Source organism: Ranitomeya imitator, chromosome 3 (genome assembly GCF_032444005.1).
Source record: "Ranitomeya imitator isolate aRanImi1 chromosome 3, aRanImi1.pri, whole genome shotgun sequence".
Taxonomy (NCBI): domain Eukaryota; kingdom Metazoa; phylum Chordata; class Amphibia; order Anura; family Dendrobatidae; genus Ranitomeya; species Ranitomeya imitator.
This window is the reverse complement of record NC_091284.1, coordinates 726,706,022-726,725,313: the sequence shown is the minus strand read 5'-3', so window position 1 is coordinate 726,725,313 and position 19,292 is coordinate 726,706,022. Positions and strand designations below refer to the sequence as shown.

Here is a 19,292-nt window from a genome sequence, read left to right as displayed (position 1 = left end):
TTTTAATTGTTTTATTTTGATTGGGGCGAAAGGGGGGTGATTTGAACTTTTAGGGTATGTTCACACGTTCAGGATTTCCATCCTTTTTTTTTCAGGACAGTTTTTTTTAAAAACTGCAGCTCTTGGCAGAAAACGCAGGTCCTTTTTTTGTCCTTTTTTGATGCGTTTTTGATGCGTTTTTTTATCCTTTTTTTACTGTGTGTTTCCTAGGAAGCTTTTTAGGGCTAAAATGGCTGAAAATACCCTAACCCTACCCCTAACCCTAACCCTACCCCTAACCCTACCCCTAACCCTACCCCTAACCCTACCCCTAACCCTACCCCTAACCCTAACCCTACCCCTAACCCTACCCCTAACCCTACCCCTAACCCTAACCCTATTCTAACCTTAGTGGAAAAAAAAAAAAAAAAAATTCTTAATTTTTTTATTGTCCCTACCAATGGGGGTGACAAAGTGGGGGGGGGGTGTCATTTACTATTTTTTTATTTTGATCACTGAGATAGGTTATATCTCAGTGATCAAAATGCACTTTGGAGCGAATCTGCCGGCCGGCAGATTCGGCGGGCGCACTGCGCATGCGCCCGCCATTTTGCAAGATGGCGGCGCCCAGGGAGAAGACGGCCGGACGGACACCGGGACGCCGGGTAAGTATAAGGGGGGGAGATTAGGGCACGGGGGGGGCATCGGAGCACTGGGGGAGGGGCATCGGAGCACGGGGGGGGGGGGGGCATCGGAGCACGGGGGGGCGGGATCGGAGCACGGGGGGGCAGCCACACTCCGCCCACGCACTTCCGCCCGCTCCCCCGCACTTCCTGCTGCAGCGGTTCTGCACATCAAATCGCAGTAAAACCCGCAGATATATTTTTGATCTGCGGGTTTTACTGCGATTTTGACCTCACAATGGAGGTCTATGGGTGCAGAACCGCTGCGGTTCAGGAAGAAGAATTGACATGCTCCTTCTTTTTTCCGGGAGCTATTCAGCGCGGCTTTTTTTTTACAATTTCCGGACCATGTGCACAGTGTGTCCTGTTTTCCATAGGGTACAGTGTACTGTACCCTGCATGGAAAACAGCTGCGGAACCGCAGCGGCAAAACCGCCGCGGTTCCGCGGTAAAAAACGCACTGTGTGAACATGGCCTTATATATTTTTTATTTTTTTTATATTTTTAATCACTTTTTTTTTTTATTTTGGCATGCTTCAATAGCCTCCATAGGAGGCTAGAAGCATACATAACTCGATCGGCTCTGCTACATAGAAGTGAAGTACAGATCACCTCTATGTAGCAGAAATGCAGGGTTGCTTTGAACGCCGACCACAGGGTGGCGCTCAAAGCAATCGGCCATCAACAACCATAGAGGTCTCAAGGAGACCTCTGGTTGTTATGGCGATGCACTGCTGACCCCCGATCATGTGACGGGAGTCCGCAGTGCGAGCACTTCCGGCCGCGCGGCCGGGAGCGCTAGTTAAATGCCGCTGTCAGCGCTTGACGGCGGCATTTAACTAGTTAATGGGCGCGGGCGGATCGCGATTCCGCTCGCGCTCATTGCGCGCACATGTCAGCTGTACAAAACAGCTGACATGTCGCGGCTTTGAGGTGGGCTCACCGCCGGAGCCCACCTCAAAGCAGAAAGGGGTTAAAAGCATGGACTAAAACATATTATGTTTTTTAATGGTTTTTCAATAAAGATTTATTATATTTTTATATACCCTGTGTGATATTTAAATTTTTTTTTTTTTTTTTTACCTTTAGACAGTACATTTGGCTGCTTGTTTGCGCTATAGGTTTTGCTCAGTCAGTGATTGGTTGCAGCAGCTATTTGCCCACTTTGTGGATTCGTGTGTGGATTTTTCCGCACCGTTTTTGAAAAAAACGTAGGTAAAACGCACTGCCTTTTACCTGTGGATTTACCACAGATTTCCTGCGTTTTTTTGCGTGGATTTCACCTGCGGATTCCTATTGAGGAGCAGGTGTAAAACGCTGCGGAAGCCGCACAAAGAATTGACATGCTGCGGAAAATACAAGTCAGCGTTTCCTGCACGGTATTTTCTGCAGCATGGGCACAGCGGATTTGGTTTTCCATAGGTTTACATGGTACTGTACACTGCAGGGAAAACTGCTGGGATCCACAGCCAAATCTGCAATGTTTGCACATAGCCTAACTCTTTTGCTCTACATTTTGTGTTGGCTTAATATGATGTCCTTGGGGGACATGCTCAATCATTTCTTCCCAGCAGTTATGGATGCACCCGATGTTACCGCTGGCATGATACAAGGCAGGTGTGCTATTTTCTAGCTAAGGTTATGTGCACACGTTGCGGATTAGCCTTAGGAATTTCTGGTGCGGATCCTGCCTCTCCTGGCAGAAAACGCAGTTGCGGATTTGTCACGTTTTTGTGCGGCTCCGCAGCGGTTTTTCTGCGATTTTGCTGCGGTTTTCTTGCAGATTTGCTGCGTTTTTTTACCCCTGCGGTTTTCTATAATGGAATGGATACAAAAACGCTGCAGATCCGCAAAAAATAAGTGACATGCTACTTCTTTTAAACCGCAGTGTTTCTGCAGCGGTTTTTCCGCAAAGTGTGCACAGCATTTTTTTTCTCATTGATTTACATTGTACTGTAAATCAATTGCAGATCTGCAGCGTTTCTGCACCGCAAAAAACGCTGCGGATCCGCAGAGAATCCGCAACGTGTGCACATACCCTTGCGCTTTGCTCCATGTGTTCCCCTCTGTCACACACAGATCAAGATGTGCTCCCTGGACCTGTTCCCTCCACCTCTGCCTCGTGGCAGTGTCACACTGTATGAATACAACAATTCAATGGTTCCCTGGCTGGCAGATAAGAGCCCACCTTCCTCCTTCCACACTGCGGTAAGAAGTTGTGTTACAAGAACGGGTCATGTGAGGATAGTCTGCTAGATGGTGGGCAATCTCAGACATTGTCAGACCTCTGTAATGTTTCCTTGGATCTCTAGATGCTAAAACATGCACCCAAACTAAAGATTGGTGGGTGAACACTACTACTGCTCTGTCAGGGCTCATGAAGATTTCCTCGTTATCCGCCACTGACAAGGCACTGATTCTCCAAAAGTTGGATGATGGGCAATGGTTACACTATACTTGCTATGCATGTCACCAGAAGTCATTTTACAGTGGTTTCCAGTTCTACAGCCAAAAGATTGGATATCTGACCAAATGGACCCACACTGATCTCCAGATCAGAGGCTTCTTGTCTCCCATTTGAGTCAAGCTGGGGTTTTGCACGTACAATACTACACTAAAGTCTATGGGACTGATGAAAATACCCAAGTGCAGTACTCTCATCTTCATTTAGTCCTCTTAACTTTGGCCTATCTGAAGAATAGATAGTAACTTGTTAAAACTGGAAAACCCTTTTAACCCCCTCTCTGATGTCAGTGTATTGAAATCTTCACAAATGAACATTATCTGGCGAATAGGGCACACAGTGGCAAGGATTAAGCAGCACTTTGGTGGCATGGGTGTGTAAATACATTGATGACAGCTCGGTGAAGTGCCTTTTCAGACTTCCCCCGTTCCTTAGTGGGTTAAGAATAACATTTTTGTGGTCTCTTGGAGCCAGCACGCCTCCTCTTGGGGTTCAAAAGATTGGGGGTTTTCTCATGGTTCCAGTAGACATCCATTGTTTTCTGTAGATGCCATTGATCCTTTATAGCTGAGATCCAAGAAACCTGACAACCTAATAAAAGGGGCAAAGACACCTACTTACCATAGCTAGAATTAACTAGTACAGTAGCAGCTCATCAGAAAACGGACACCCTTTAGGACGATCAGCACTTGAATGTATGAGAAATATTAATACTGAAGAATAAATCACCGTGATGGAAAGGATTCTGCTTCCAGTATTTCCTGTTGGGCTGCTGTCACTGAAGAGGAAGCTCCTTGCCATGCTGTTAAAAAATAAATAAAAAAAAACAAAAAAAAAACCCCAGTGGCTTCCTTTAGTCATGAACCCCATAGAACGTGTCTGAGCTGTGCTCGATCATGCAGTGATAGCGTCATGCCCATAGCAGGTTGGAATCCTTGTGGTCAGATGAGATGATGCAGACATATAGCTGTTGCTGATTTTGCTGTCATCCTGTTGCCCGGTGTTTGTCCCAGCAGATGGTCCATGTTTCTGAACTCATGATCCCTCTCGACGCCCTGAAGGCTCCTGGCCGGTTGGAGCTAGGCAGTAACTCTGCGTTTATACATCACAAGGAGACAGTCTGGAATCGCTGCCTAAATGCATGGTGTGTGCCCACCTCATTCTTTATCTTGTGCCAGTCCAGTACTTATTGGTATATGGATGATTCTCAGACTGGTCTTTGTGGATCATGTAGATCCTCTGTTTTCCTCTCCAGGCACCAAATGGGACTTGCTGGACTGCTGGAGGAGATATCCAATTCTGAGGAAGAAGGTAATATCTGCATGCCAGCTGGCCAGGATGCTAAAGCGAGTCATTCTCTATTTCGCCATAAAGTGGGTACAGATTTTACCTTCTAGGCAGCCGGTATAGTTCCTTGATTACATGTGATTGTTCTTTGCAGTGCTCCCTTTACTGAGACGCTTGTCATGCTGTTTTCTTGCTGCATGCCGTTGGGTTTCTTCTTTCCATGGATCACTGTTTCCACATCTTTTAGTAAGTTGCCTCTAATGTATTTGTGATTAAATGCTTAAAGGCCACCTGCCAGAAGTATCTAACCTCTGAAACTAGTGTTATGGTTCTGTTCTAGTACAACTATAAAAACGTGTCTGCCTCGTAGTAATCCAATGATTCACAACGGAGAAGTCATTCATTGAAGCCACTTGCAAATTAGCCTGGAAGTTCATTGTGGACGTGTTGGTTCACTTAGAATCCATGGACACCCCCTCAACACACTTCTAGGCTAATCTGCATGTTCCTCTGTCTTATCAGATAACTACAAGACAGGTAACATTTTTACTGTTATACTAGGACGTCTGTAGTCTTACCACTAGTTTCTGTAGTAAAATCATCCTTACAGGATCCATTTAGGAAAAGTAATAATGTCGCAAAATTGAGCTCTTGCTTGTTGACACAAGGGTTTCTGGCAATTTGAGCCCAGGGCACTGTAATAGTGGGGTCTTTGTTAGTAGAGTTACCTATAAATTCGAATACCCTAAATATCTGATCAGTGGGTAGAAGTGCTGGGACCCCACCGATCCTGAGAATGGGGATTCCAAGTCCTAATAATAATAATAATAATAATTTTATTTATATAGCGCCAACATATTCCGCAGCGCTTTACAAATTATAGAGGGGACTTGTACAGACAATAGACATTACAGCATAACAGAAATACAGTTCAAAACAGATACCAGGAGGAGTGAGGGCCCTGCTCGCAAGCTTACAAACTATGGGGAAAAGGGGAGACACGAGAGGTGGATGGTAACAATTGCTTTAGTTATTCGGACCAGCTATAGTGTAAGGCTCAGGTGTTCATGTAAAGCTGCATGAACCAGTTACCTGCCTAAGTATGTAGCAGTACAGACACAGAGGGCTAATACTGCATAAAGTGTATGAGAACATGATGCGAGGAACCTTTTTTTTTTTTTTATTATAAATAGGCCACACAGGGATCGTTAGGTTAATGCATTGAGGCGGTAGGCCAATCTGAACAAATGAGTTTTTAGGGCACGCTTAAAACTGTGGGGATTGGGGATTAATCGTATTAACCTAGGTAGTGCATTCCAAAGAATCGGCGCAGCACGTGTAAAGTCTTGGAGACGGGAGTGGGAGGTTCTGATTATTGAGGATGCTAACCTGAGGTCATTAGCGGAGCGGAGGGCACGGGTAGGGTGGTAGACTGATACCAGGGAGGAGATGTAGGGTGGTGCTGAGCCATGGAGTGCTTTGTGGATGAGGGTAGTAGTTTTGTACTGGATTCTGGAGTGGATGGGTAGCCAGTGTAATGACTGGCACAGGGTAGAGGCATCGGTGTAACGGTTGGTGAGGAATATGATCCTGGCTGCAGCATTCAGGACAGATTGGAGCGGGGAGAGTTTTGCAAGAGGGAGACCGATTAGTAGAGAGTTACAATAGTCCAGACGAGAATGAATAAGTGAAACAGTCAGAGTTTTTGCAGAGTCGAAATTAAGAAAAGGGCGAATTCTAGAAATGTTTTTGAGATGCAGGTAAGAAGAGCGAGCCAGTGATCGGATGTAGGGGGTGAATGAAAGGTCAGAATCAAGGATGACCCCAAGGCAGCGGGCATGTTGCTTTGGAGTAATGGTGGAACCGCACACGGAGATGGCAATGTCAGGCAAAGGTAGGTTAGTAGAGGGAGAGAACACGAGGAGTTCAGTTTTTGACAGGTTTAGTTTCAGATAGAGGGAGGACATGATGTTAGAGACAGCGGTAAGACAATCACTGGTGTTTTCTAAAAAGGTCGGTGTGATATCGGGAGCAGAAGTGTATAATTGGGTGTCGTCAGCATAGAGATGGTACTGGAAACCAAATCTACTGATTGTTTGTCCAATAGGGGCAGTATACAACGAGAAGAGTAGGGGGCCTAGGACTGATCCTTGAGGAACCCCAACAGTAAGGGGAAGGTGAGAGGAGGAGGAACCAGCAAAACATACAGTGAAGGATCGGTCAGAGAGATAGGAGGAGAACCAGGAGAGAACGGTGTCCTTGAGGCCGATGGAGCGGAGCATAGTGAGGAGGAGCTGATGATCCACAGTGTCGAATGCTGCAGAGAGATCCAAGAGAATTAGCATGGAGTAGTGACCATTAGATTTAGCTGTTAGTAGGTCATTAGAGACTTTAATGAGGGCAGTTTCAGTAGAGTGTAAAGAGCGGAAGCCAGATTGAAGAGGGTCGAGAAGAGAGTTATCTGAGAGATAGCGGGTAAGACGGGAGTGGACCAGGCGTTCGAGGAGTTTAGAGATGAAGGGAAGATTAGAGACAGGTCTATAATTAGCGGCACAGTTTTGATCGAGGGATGGTTTTTTAAGTAATGGATGTATGATGGCATGCTTAAATGAGGAGGGAAAAATACCGGAAGTGAGGGAAAGGTTGAATATTTTTGTTAGGTGAGAGGCGATAGCCGGGGAAAGGGACTGGAGGAGATGTGACGGAATGGGGTCACTGGTGCAAGTGGTCGGGCGAGAAGATGCAAGGAGCCTGCTTACTTCTTCTTCTGTAACTGCTTCAAAGTCAGAGAGTGAACTAGATGCAGTGGGGGAGGGAGGACAGTGCATGGTATGAAGAGATTGGGAGATGATTTCCTGTCGAATGTGGTCAATTTTTTCTTTGAAGTAATTGGCCAGATCGTCAGCACGGAGATCCGTGGTTGGGGCCTGCTCTCTTGGGTTGAGTAGGGACTGGAACGTGTCAAAGAGACGTTTAGGGTTATTGGACAGGGAGGTGATGAGGGTGTTGAAGTAGGTTTGTTTGGAGAGGTGAAGGGCAGAATTGTATGTCTTTAGCATGAACTTATAATGGATGAAATCTTCGGGTAGATTAGATTTTCTCCACAGACGTTCTGCGCACCTGGAGCACCGCTGCAGGAAACGTGTTTGCAGCGTGTGCCACGGTTGTTGCCGTCTGTGCCGAGTTGTTTTATGTATAGGAGGAGCAGCTTCATCCAGAGCACTTTGCAGGGTTTCATTGTAATGCTTCAATGCAGAATCAGGACATGAGATGGAGGAAATAGGGGCCAATGAGGACTGCAAGTTCATCATAAGTTTCTGGGTGTTAATGGCCTGTATGTTTCTATAGGTGTGGAAAGTGGGGGTGACCTGAGCGGGATGGCAGTTCTTGATAGAGAATGAAAGAAGGTTGTGGTCAGAGAGCGGGAGAGGGGAGTTTGTGAAGTCATCCACTGAGCAAAGTCGGGAGAAGACCAAGTCAAGGGAGTTTCCATCTTCATGTGTTGGAGAGTTAGTATGCTGCGAGAGGCCAAAAGAGGAGGATAGAGATAAAAGGTGAGAAGCAGATGGGGAGAGGGGAGAGGCAATGGGGATGTTGAAATCACCCATGATAAGGGTGGGGGTGTCACAGGAGAGAAAGTGTGGAAGCCAGGTGGCAAAGTGATCCAGGAACTGATGAGAGGGGCCGGGAGGACGATACACCACCGCCACTCGCATGGAGAAGGGGACATAGAGTCTGACCACATGGACCTCAAAGGAAGGGAAGACAAGTGAGGGTACTTGGGGGATAACTTGGAAAGTACATTTGGGTGAAAGGAGCAGACCAACGCCTCCACCTGCTCTGTTGTCTGATCTTGGGGTATGAGAAAAGTGTAGTCCACCATATGAAAGAGCAGCAGCAGCGGTGGTGTCTGACTGCTGGATCCAGGTTTCAGTAAGAGCCAGGAGATTAAGAGAATTAGAAAGGAAGAAGTCATGAATGAAGGAGAGTTTATTACACACAGAGCGAGAATTCCAAAGGGCACAATTGAAAGAGACAGCAGGCATGCAGGGAATATTAATAAGGTTAGAGGGGTTTCTGGGTGTAGCAATTGGGAGGTTTGACTGGCTATAACATGGGGGGCCGGGGTTTGGAGATATGTCTCCAGCGACTAGGAGAAGGAGGATCGAAAGAGTGAGCAGATGGTTAAGTGATTTGTGAGAGCGTCTCTTGTGTTGGATGTTGGGACTGAATGGATCTGTGCTGTTAAGCAATGTGAATAGAGCATGAGTGCTATACATAGGAGAGGCAAGGACAGAGGGGCCGATATGGATGGAGTGTAGAGAGTTAATGCGAGGGCGGTGAATGTGAGTGAATGCAGCAGCCAGAATATAGATTATACAAATAAATATGGTGAGTATTTGTGCTGTTTCAAGTGAATATGGATTAGATTTAGTTTTTCTTACCTGTCTCCTGCCCTGTCTAACTGCCATGTTATAACTGCCTGTTAAGTCCTTCTCAGTCCCTGGCTTACTAGAGGTAGGGATCCTGAGTAAATGACACGCAAACAAGGTATTGTGTGATCATATACAAGGGAAGCCCAGAAGCACATCTCTCTCTCTGGGCTTTGCCCTCCCTTTATATAGAAAGAATTATTCTTTTACAGACATGCGCACAAGCGCTCATATTTCACTATCTCTTACATAAACAATCTATACCAGTCTTTATCAGTAGAAAGTTACATCATCTGGAAGGTGAATGAAAGGCTGCTATTGAAAGAAGGAATGCACACATGATTACTTCCATAAAAGGAAATGTCAAGTCAGCAGAAATGTATCTTGTTGTAAGCGAGATTTCTCAGGAAGAAGATAAGATGGATTCCTTTAGTTCAGTCTGATCTCCACAATTCCCCCCTTTGACATTTTCTTTTATTTATTTTATTACCACAGGGCCAAAGACAAAGCCTTTATTTGGTATTACACATGTACATGCTTGTATTCAATAAGAGAATCAAATCTAGTATTAATTCTTCCGTTTAACTCTCGCAACCTTTTCTTTGTTTTGCAATAAGTACAGATATTACAAAGGGATAGCAAAATAAGCGCAATAATCAGTATTAGCAAAGGATAACATAAGAGAAGAAGGAAAAAAAACTTTATACTCTTGCATCTATTACACAAAGTTTATCTGTGCATACTGAGATACTCTTGAGCACAATCTGGAATAGTACGTATATGACTACAATAATCATAACTATATGTATTATGCTCTGCATAATCCCAGCAACCCACCCACCGATTCCTCTGAACCAGTTGGCTGGGTTAAGAAAAGAAAAGGTATCTGACCACCAGCTATCCTTATTCTGGTCATTGTCTTTGTCATACTGATCTCTGAGTCGTTGTACGTCCTTTAATTTAAATGTCATACTCATAGTACTATTCGGGTCTATATAATGACAGCAGGTGGGTCCGATGATTTGACACATACCCCCTTGTGAGGCAGTTAGGTAATCCAATACCAGGGTATGTTGGTTAGTGACTATTATAAGCTGATTCTGTACAGCTATACTAGTGTTTAGTATATCCAATATATCCCAGATCTGATCATCTAGATAATCCGTGGCTCTAACTAATTTATCCCACATTTGTGTTAACATAGGATAAATAAAAATGGTACTAGCAATTTTGTTAGGAATTCCCATTTGTACTATATGTGGCCTCCCCGAGGGACGTGGTGAGTTATCTGCAGCTCTTTTATACAGTGTGTGCTTGGGCACGGCTTGCATATTCACTTGTTTATTTGAAATTATGAATGTAGCCGGGGTTAGGCGTCCTAATGTACAAGTACCCTTTATACCTACGGGAAGCCATTTATATGCTCCTTCTCCGCATATCCAAAATGTACCTTCAGGCAGATCCCATAGAGCTGAGTGCTGCAATACCAATCTGTGAGCCAAGTCCACAAATCTAGATACATTCTGAAGCATACACCAAGAGGGTTTTTGTCCCAAGGGGCTACAGTACCCGGCTGCGGGATTCCCACATACAGGCATTCCTTTGACATACTCATTGGATTCATTACAAACCAGGTTCCCCGGCTTACTTGTACAACTGTTTGCATCACCTTGGGGGAACAATTTAGAATGTTTCCATTTTCTATTATGTACCGTATTTTCCGCTTTGTAAGACGCACTTTATTTCCCCCAAATTTGGGGGGGAAATGTGGGTGCGTCTAACAAAGCGGATATACCGCTTACCATTACAGGCTGGGAGGAGGGGGTGTCCGCCGCCGCTACCGCCTGCCGCCGCTGTCGTCCGCCGCCACTGCCGGGGTTGTCCGCTGCTGCCCCGGGTGATGCTGAAGGCTCCGGTGCTGCGGGGGGCTCTGGCGACATATTGTGAAAGACCAGAGCCCCCCGGCAGTTCTTCCATGCGTTCCAGTATGACTAATTCCGGGAAAATGGCCGCCGGAATCTCGGGAGATGAGATTTCAGCGCTGAGATCTCATCTCTCGAGATTCCGGCGGCCATTTTCCCGGAGTTAGTTCCAGTATGACTGACTCCGGGAAAATGGCCGCCGGAATCTCGGGAGATGAGATTTCAGCGCTGAGATCTCATCTCTCGAGATTCCGGCGGCCATTTTCCCGGAATTAGTCATACTGGAACGCATGGAAGAACTGCCGGGGGGCTCTGGTCTTTCACAAAATGTAGCCAGAGCCCCCCGCAGCACCGGAGACAGCCCTACAGCACAGGAGCCCCCTGCAGACCCCTCATCCCAGCCTGCAGCAAAGGAGCCCCCTGCAGACCCCTCATCCCAGCCTGCAGCAAAAGAGCCCCCTGCAGACCCCTCATCCCAGCCTGCAGCAAAGGAGCCCCCTGCAGACCCCTCATCCCAGCCTGCAGCAAAGGAGCCCCCTGCAGACCCCTCATCCCAGCCTGCAGCACAGGAGCCCCCCTGCAGCACAGGAGCCCCCTGCAGACCCCCTCATCCCAGCCTGCAGCAATGCTCCACTCCTGCCTCCGGCAACGAGCCTGGGACCCTGATCCACCACAACCACAACCCCCGGTAAGTAATAAGACGCATGGATTATAAGACGCCCCACCAATTTATTAAAAAATAGTTTTTTCCTATTTTTCTCCTCAAAATTTGGGGTGCGTCTTATAATCCGGAGCGTCTTACAAAGCGAAAAATACGGTATGTATCTTTCCAATACTGTAGGTTTGAAAGCATCAGAGGGGGGGACGGTTGTACTGAAACTAAGCTGTAGATTTTCTGTGGGGACCTGTCCTAAATTAGTTAATCCAGTCTTATTTCTAGGTACCCATTTTCCTCCCCTAAATGCTAAATATTGTAGATGTGTGTTACTCCCTGAGAGATTACCCTGCCACCAAGGAAATTCTACCCATCCCACAATTGGTATGGCGATTGTAGTATTCCACAGCCTAGTATTACCAGTTTGGTTGTTGGCCAGGTTGTCTGAACAATTAGGCCAAGCGAATATTTCTTCTGCTAATACGGGAACTGCTAGAAAAGGTATACTTGTGGCTGATACCGGCGAATGGGTACAGATCCAACAATCTGTCAGGGTTTGTGTATTGTTTAACAAGTCATGCACTAATTTTCTATGATGTTGTACGAATCTATTGTTCAAAGGGGCTAGAGAATTCAGTCTATCCCACGCCTCCGTTGAGGTTATCATTATTAACATCAATATCATGAGTTTATACTGCTTTTCTTGCAATGGCTTGCATGTATCCATGATGCCTTTCCTTCAAGCTTGACTGATGTAGGTGTTGTCAACAGGACTTGGAAGGGTCCGTCAAACCTTGGTTCTAGAGCCTTTCTGGTGTGTCTTTTTACATAGACTTGATCACCTGGTTCCAACTTGTGACTTCCTTCTGTGTTGTCAGGATCTGGAAGGGAAGCAAAAACTTGTGCATGCACCTTAGTTAATTGTTTCTGAAGATTTTGCACATAAGAAGTCAATGACTCAATATTTAACACAAGTTGCTGTGGAAAATAACATCCTAAATTGGCAGTCCTGCCAAACAAAATTTCATATGGAGACAGTTTAGTCTTACCCCTTGGGGTATTGCGTATTGAGTAAAGGGCCAGTGGAAGGCATTCTGTCCAAGGCTTTCCTGTTTCAGCCATGGCTTTCTGTATTTTTAATTTTAAAGTTCCATTCATGCGTTCTACCTTACCAGAACTTTGAGGATGGTACGGAGTGTGTAACTGACTTTCAACACCCAACATTTTCAGTACATTTTGAAATATTTCTCCAGTGAAATGAGTACCCCTATCTGACTCGATCACTTCAGGGAGACCGTAACGGGGTATCAGTTCGGCAACTAGCTTTACAGCAGTGTTTTTAGCTGAAGCCTTCCGAACTGGATAGGCCTCTGGCCACCCCGAGAACATGTCAACACATACCAACACATACTCATACCCATTACTTTTTGGCAGCTGGATAAAGTCTATTTGTAATCGCTGAAACGGGTAGAGAGGTCGGACGTGGTGCTTCATAGGGGTCTTTGCTGTCTGTCCGGGATTATGTGTCAGGCATATAGCGCATGCAGCACAATAGTCTCTTGCATAGTTGCCAAAACCTGGAGCCAACCAGACTTGCTTTGCCAGTAGTGTCATTGCATTTGCAGACACATGAGTAGGGTGGTGCAGTCCACCAACTACAATCGGATACCAGGCTCTAGGTAGACATATTAGTCCATCTTTCTTCCAAATTCCCGCTTGTTCTTCTGCCCCTTCCTTTTTCCACCTGTCCCTCTCCTCTTCTCCTGCATCTTCCTGTGCTTGTCTCAGTCTATCTTCAGTATTTTCTGTGGGGTTTACAGTATGAACCTGTTGTAAGGGTTTGACAGCTGCTGCTTTGGCTGCTTTATCAGCCCTATCATTTCCCCTAGATTCCCTAGTGTCGAGTCTCACATGTGCAGCTACCTTGATTACTGCTACTTCTTTTGTTTCTTGTGCAGCCTCTAAGATCTGTTTGATCAGAGAAGCATGTTTTACAGGTTGTCCTGACGCTGTCATGTAACCTCTAGCTCTCCAGATTACTCCAAAATCAAACACAATACCATGTGCATACCTAGAATCAGTGTATATATTAGCTGTCTGATTCTCAGCTATTTTTAGAGCTTCAATCAATGCTGTTAGTTCTGCTTCTTGTGCAGACTGTTTCGGTGGAAGCGGTTCTGCTTTGAGAGTTTCAGATTCTGACACAACTGCATACCCTGTATGGAAGTTACCTGTGTCATCTGCAAACCTACTACCATCTATAAACAGCTCTAAATCTGGATTTTGAAGTGGTGTTTCGGATACATTGGGTAAGCCTACCGTTTCTTGTAAAATGAGCTCTGTACAATCATGTGTGTCTGTAGGGAAAAAATTTGCGTGTGGATCAGTGTCCTTATTCCCCCCTTCAGACTCGAGAGGTAGCAGTGTAGCTATATTGAGAGTCTGAAGCCTAGCAAATGTGATAGTAGAGGGGAGCAACAAAGAACACTGTAGCCGCAAATGTCTGGCCATGGAAATGTGTTTTGGTTGAACCTGGTTTAATATCCCATAAACATCATGTGTAGTTTGAACTGTGAGTGGATGCTCTAGGACAATTTCTGATGCTTTGTCCAACAATAGTGAGACAGCAACAACTACACGTACACAGGTTGGCGCTGCTCTAGCTACGGGATCTAACCTTGCTGAAAGATATGCAATTGGTCTTTGTTTCCCTGCATGCTTCTGGGTAAGAACTCCTGTAGCATGGGAATCAACTTCTGCAGCCATAAGCTGAAACGGTTTGGTGTAGTCTGGTAGCCCTAACGCTGGAGCTGAAACAAGGGCATCTTTTAATTGTTGGAACGAAATCTGACCTTCTTTTGTCAACAAATAAGGTTCACTTTTTACACAGTCATACAGTGGTTGCATTAGTTGACTGGCATGTATAATCCATTGTCTACAATGAGACACTATTCCTAAAAATGCTCGTAGCTGTTTATGATTTCTAGGCTCATTCATCTGTCTTATTGCTTCAGTTCTTTGTGGTGTAAGATGCTTTTTACCTTGAGAAATGCAATGACCTAGAAAGACCACTTTGGTCTGACAAACTTGTAGCTTTTGTCTATTCACTTTACACCCTTCTTTTTCTAAAAAACATAGTAAACTCACAGTGGACCTTTCTGCAGTTTCTAGATCTGGGCAGCAAAGTAGTAGGTCATCCACATACTGCAAAATTACTACCTGTGGTTCGGGTTCAAACCTCTGAAGGACTGTTTGTAGGGCATTTAAATAAAGAGTAGGGGAGTGTATCTTTCCCTGTGGAAGGCGTGTCCACGCCAACTGTTTGCCCTTAAATGTAAATGCAAACAAATGCCAACTATCTTGGTGTAAAGGAACCGAGAAAAATGCATTTGAAAGATCTATTTCAGTAAATACTTGAGAACTGGCTGGTATCTGTGATAGTAACGTATGAGGATTGGGTACAACTGGGGTGATTGGATCTAGAACTTTGTTTATTTCTCTTAAATCATGTACCATACGATATTTGGGCATAGAACTCTTATCAAGAGTTCTCTTTTTGACTGGATACAGAGGAGTGTTAGCAGGTGATTGTATCTCTACCAAAACTCCTTTCTCTTTATATCCCTCTATCTGTTTTGTAATCGCTAGTTCCTGCTGGGCACTCACAGGGTATTGTCTGAGCTGTGGGAGAACAGTTCCTGGTTGCACAGATAGTTTTACAGGAGAGATATGCAATAGTCCCACATCGGTGTCACCCTGTGCCCACAGTGTTTCTGGGACTGTTGAGAGGTCTAGATCTGTGGTGTACTCTTTTTCTTCAGCATAATCCTCAAAAGCCTGAATTCTAACATATTGTTCTAATGTTTCTGCATCATCAGGGATAGTCAGTATAACTGTGCCATCTTCCCTAAAATTGATGTTAGCTTCTAATTTCTTTAGGACATCAGTTCCTAACAAACATGTTGGGGCACCTCTGGCATACAAAAATCTGGATGCAAAACATTTAGGTCCTAATGAGACCTCTAGGGGCACAGTATATGGCAGTGTTCGAATTACCCCATCATAACCCTCAGCAAAAGTTGTTTGTTCTGAAATATCTTCCGGATTCGGAAGAAAATCTTGATTCAAAATTGAGGAAGTTGCACCTGTATCTATCAAAAATGGAATCTCTCTCCCCCCCACATTCACCTGTATCATAGGTCTTCTAGCTGGTAGGGAAGTTTGTAACACATCGAGTCAATCTGAATCTGGTATGGGACCATCTATGATGGTAGATTTCTGCTGGTTGTCCGTTTGGGGAGGGTTATTTCTGGGAACAAATTTGCCTGACTTTATATCTGCCAACTTCTTCCTGCACTCTCTTTGGAAATGACCTGGCTTTTTACAGTAGTGGCAAGGAAAGTTGTGTCTCACTCTTCCTCCTGTATTAGCTTGTGCTATTCTAACAGGCTTACGATTCTCTCTCATATCCATGACTATTCCTAAACATCGTTGTTTCACAATATTTGGTTGTTCAATTGTTCTCCAATCTGGAGTAGAGGATTTAAATTTTTCTCTGATTTTCGGATCTAGCCCCTCTATTAATTGTTTTGTAAAAAGTCTCCTTACTGAAGCATCAGTCAAATCCAATCCTTCATCCCTAAAGCTATTTTCTAATTCTTGACTATATTCTTCAATACTTTGCCCAAATTTCTGCATAATCACACCCGTAGATCCCCTTTCCCTCTGTTTTTCTCTCATGAAAATTATTAATGCCTCTGTGAACTGGGTACCTGATGCTTCTGTCTGTAAGGCACCCCCTTCTGCCACTGGTCTATTGGGCTGTAGGTGTGTCAATAATTCCTGAAAAAGTCCGGGGGACATTTTCATTCTACATAATTCTTCCCCGTCCGCCCAGACCCCAGCATGAGTCTGCATGATTTGTTGTATGTATTGTGCAAATCGGATGGGATATTGAGTGGGATCAGGCGCATTATGCAGGAGGGACATACCTTCAGCAGGGGACCAAGGAAAATACTGTCGGGTCTGGTGATATCTAGTTCCCATTACCCCGTCAGCACCAGGTTCCCTAAAGGGTCTTGGTACTACCCTAACAGGGGCAAGTACAGCGCCATGTCTAGGTGTACCACAGACTAGGCAATCATTTCTCCAATCTGGATTTTGTTGTCCACAGTGTGAACATACCCATCCTCCTACCCCACCAAGATTGGGATACAAGGCTGGAAATTGTTTTCCTCCTTCTGCTCCTCCAGATGGTACAAATGATTGGGCTTTTGGATCTAGGTAAGGTGGTGGGATTATGTCACAACTTTTTCCCTTCCCCATAATCCATTTGGAAGTGTCTGGATCATACTTCCAATTCTCCTCTTTAGCTGTTTTTGAGACCTCTATCATACAGTGTATGATTTCTTCCCACCCATTGTCTTTGATAATTCCACCTCGTTCTTTACTCAGTCTTTCCCATTCAGTGCTAAACATAAGTGCTTCTGAAATTCCCAATTTTTCTCTTACCCTTCTAATTTGACTTCTGACTGTCTTCCCACATCTTTCCTGTATGATATCTGCTGCTTCCACTTGTCCTAAGACGGTTTTTGTCTGTTTATTTCCCATTTTTCTTTTTTTTTTTTTTTTCAATATTAGCTATTTCTACCCCAGGTGACGTTTGGACAATCACTTATCCTAGGTGATGTCTCGTTGCCTTCTCTCCTAGGGAGCTAAAATATTGAAGGGCTGATCTGCTCCATTCTTTCTAATGTGCAGAATGTACTTAAGTGCTATTATGCACGCAAACAGACCCAGCAACACCATACAGATCACAAAACTTTCTGTGTCAGTTAGCATACTTGTCCCAGGCTCATGGACCCGCGTCCTGGGCTCATTCTATCAAACCTTATCCAGAAATGAAGGAGGTTAAGCACTTAAATGAGAGTCAAGCATGGGCGGAGGTCTCCCCGAAAGGACGCAACCACATGACCCAGTTAGGCTGACTTCCGTGTATAAGGCTTATACCCCAACTATTTCGGCTTATTTTTCTACGCACTTTTGCTCTTCTTTCACAACATACCACAACCTTCACACTGTTCACACACTGCCAGGGACAGGACTCATAAATCTATACAATATAGTAACCCGAGTTTTATAGGTATCTACTCACTACTAGACTAACCCAGCGTGACACGGCTCATAGAGATCTTTCGGATAATACAAGGCAGATAAAAGAGAACTAATAATGTCTCTTACCTGGCCAGGTTTTTCAGTTCATTTGCCGTCCATTATCCCAGATCTCCATTGTCCGTATCCGCAGGTGAATCTCGAGCAAATACTCTCATCTCGGGTCCCTGTTCGGTGCGCCAAAGAAATGTTAAGTCCTTCTCAGTCCCTGGCTTACTAGAGGTAGGGATCCTGAGTAAATGACACGCAAACAAGGTATTGTGTGATCATATACAAGGGAAGCCCAGGAGCACATCTCTCTCTCTGGGCTTTGCCCTCCCTTTATATAGAAAGAATTATTCTTTTACAGACATGCGCACAAGCGCTCATATTTCACTATCTCTTACATAAACAATCTATACCAGTCTTTATCAGTAGAAAGTTACATCATCTGGAAGGTGAATGAAAGGCTGCTATTGAAAGAAGGAATGCACACATGATTACTTCCATAAAAGGAAATGTCAAGTCAGCAGAAATGTATCTTGTTGTAAGCGAGATTTCTCAGGAAGAAGATAAGATGGATTCCTTTAGTTCAGTCTGATCTCCACACTGCCGAGTACTTAGAAAAAAAAGTACTTTGAATAAAAAATACACGAATAACAGTGCACGAATGCACCCCTGCACGAATGCATCCCCAAGCTACATCTACATTTATAGAAGGCTAGCCCTTAGATCTCTTTTTTTTTTTTTTTTGTGTTAAAGCTCGTTAGCAATCAATCTAACTCAGTTGAGACAACAGGACACAATAAATGTAGTGATCAGATAAACAAATGTCCAGGTCTACATGGATCATAAAGAGATGGCACACATGGATGTTGTCTGTTATAATGGAAGCTATAGAATGACTAAGTGCTTTTTGTTGTGTCTTTTGTCTGTGTCCACAGATGAAGAGTGAGGATCTCACAGCGGAGTTCTCTCAGGCTTGTGACTGGTGAGTAGCTGCGGATTTATAGTGACCCTCCACCTCGCAGTATAAATTTCATAAGAAATGCCTTAATTAAATGGCCAGTGTCGCCCTTCTTCTGGTGCAGCGCCTGATTCCCATGTCCCCTCTCCATGTACATTACATGGCTCCCAGACACTCCCTCAGCTCTGGGGTGGTCCATATTCGAGTAGGGGGATTGTCTGAGAGTACCAAAGCACCATGTGCATAGTGTGGCCTGAGACACATCATGAGGAGAGTCTCAGACTACCTGTGATCACTGGCCATAGAAGAAGCCATTTAATGTACCTGAAAAGCGGACTGGGAATCAGGAGCTGCACCAGAAAAAAAAATTAAGCACCAGGTATTTTAACTGTATTATAAATTTATTTTGAAATTTGTATTGTGATGTGGATGATTGTTTTAGGTTTTGTCAAATATTGCTTATTAGCAGGCCCAAATTTGATTTACCCTGATTTTTTTTTTCTTTTGTGGATTAGGACTGGTTGTTCTCTCCGAGCTTTTGCATGGCATCCCCACACCAACAAGTTTGCCCTGGCACTTGTAGATGACTCCATCCGAATATATACCACAGGAAGGTAAGATGTGTGGGCACAATTAGTCTCCTTTAGACAATTAACTGCTCAAAATCAAAATGGTCTTAATTTTTAGCTTTAACCCATTTTGCGACTTTAGCCTAAAAAAAAAGTTACTTGTTTTCACTAAATGGTGAAAAA

General features: G+C 44.6%; 1 protein-coding gene across 1 annotated transcript in view; it reads left to right on the top strand.

The window, feature by feature from the left end:
- The window catches only part of AAAS (aladin WD repeat nucleoporin), a 40,807-nt gene that overhangs the window by 5,749 nt on the left and 15,766 nt on the right, over positions 1–19,292 (top strand). Inside the window, exons 2-7 of the mRNA XM_069758765.1 lie at positions 2,742–2,870; positions 4,143–4,270; positions 4,382–4,437; positions 4,568–4,659; positions 18,518–18,564; positions 19,056–19,154. Of these exons, the coding sequence (XP_069614866.1) occupies positions 2,742–2,870; positions 4,143–4,270; positions 4,382–4,437; positions 4,568–4,659; positions 18,518–18,564; positions 19,056–19,154 (551 nt within the window). The remainder of the gene's footprint in view (positions 1–2,741; positions 2,871–4,142; positions 4,271–4,381; positions 4,438–4,567; positions 4,660–18,517; positions 18,565–19,055; positions 19,155–19,292) is intronic.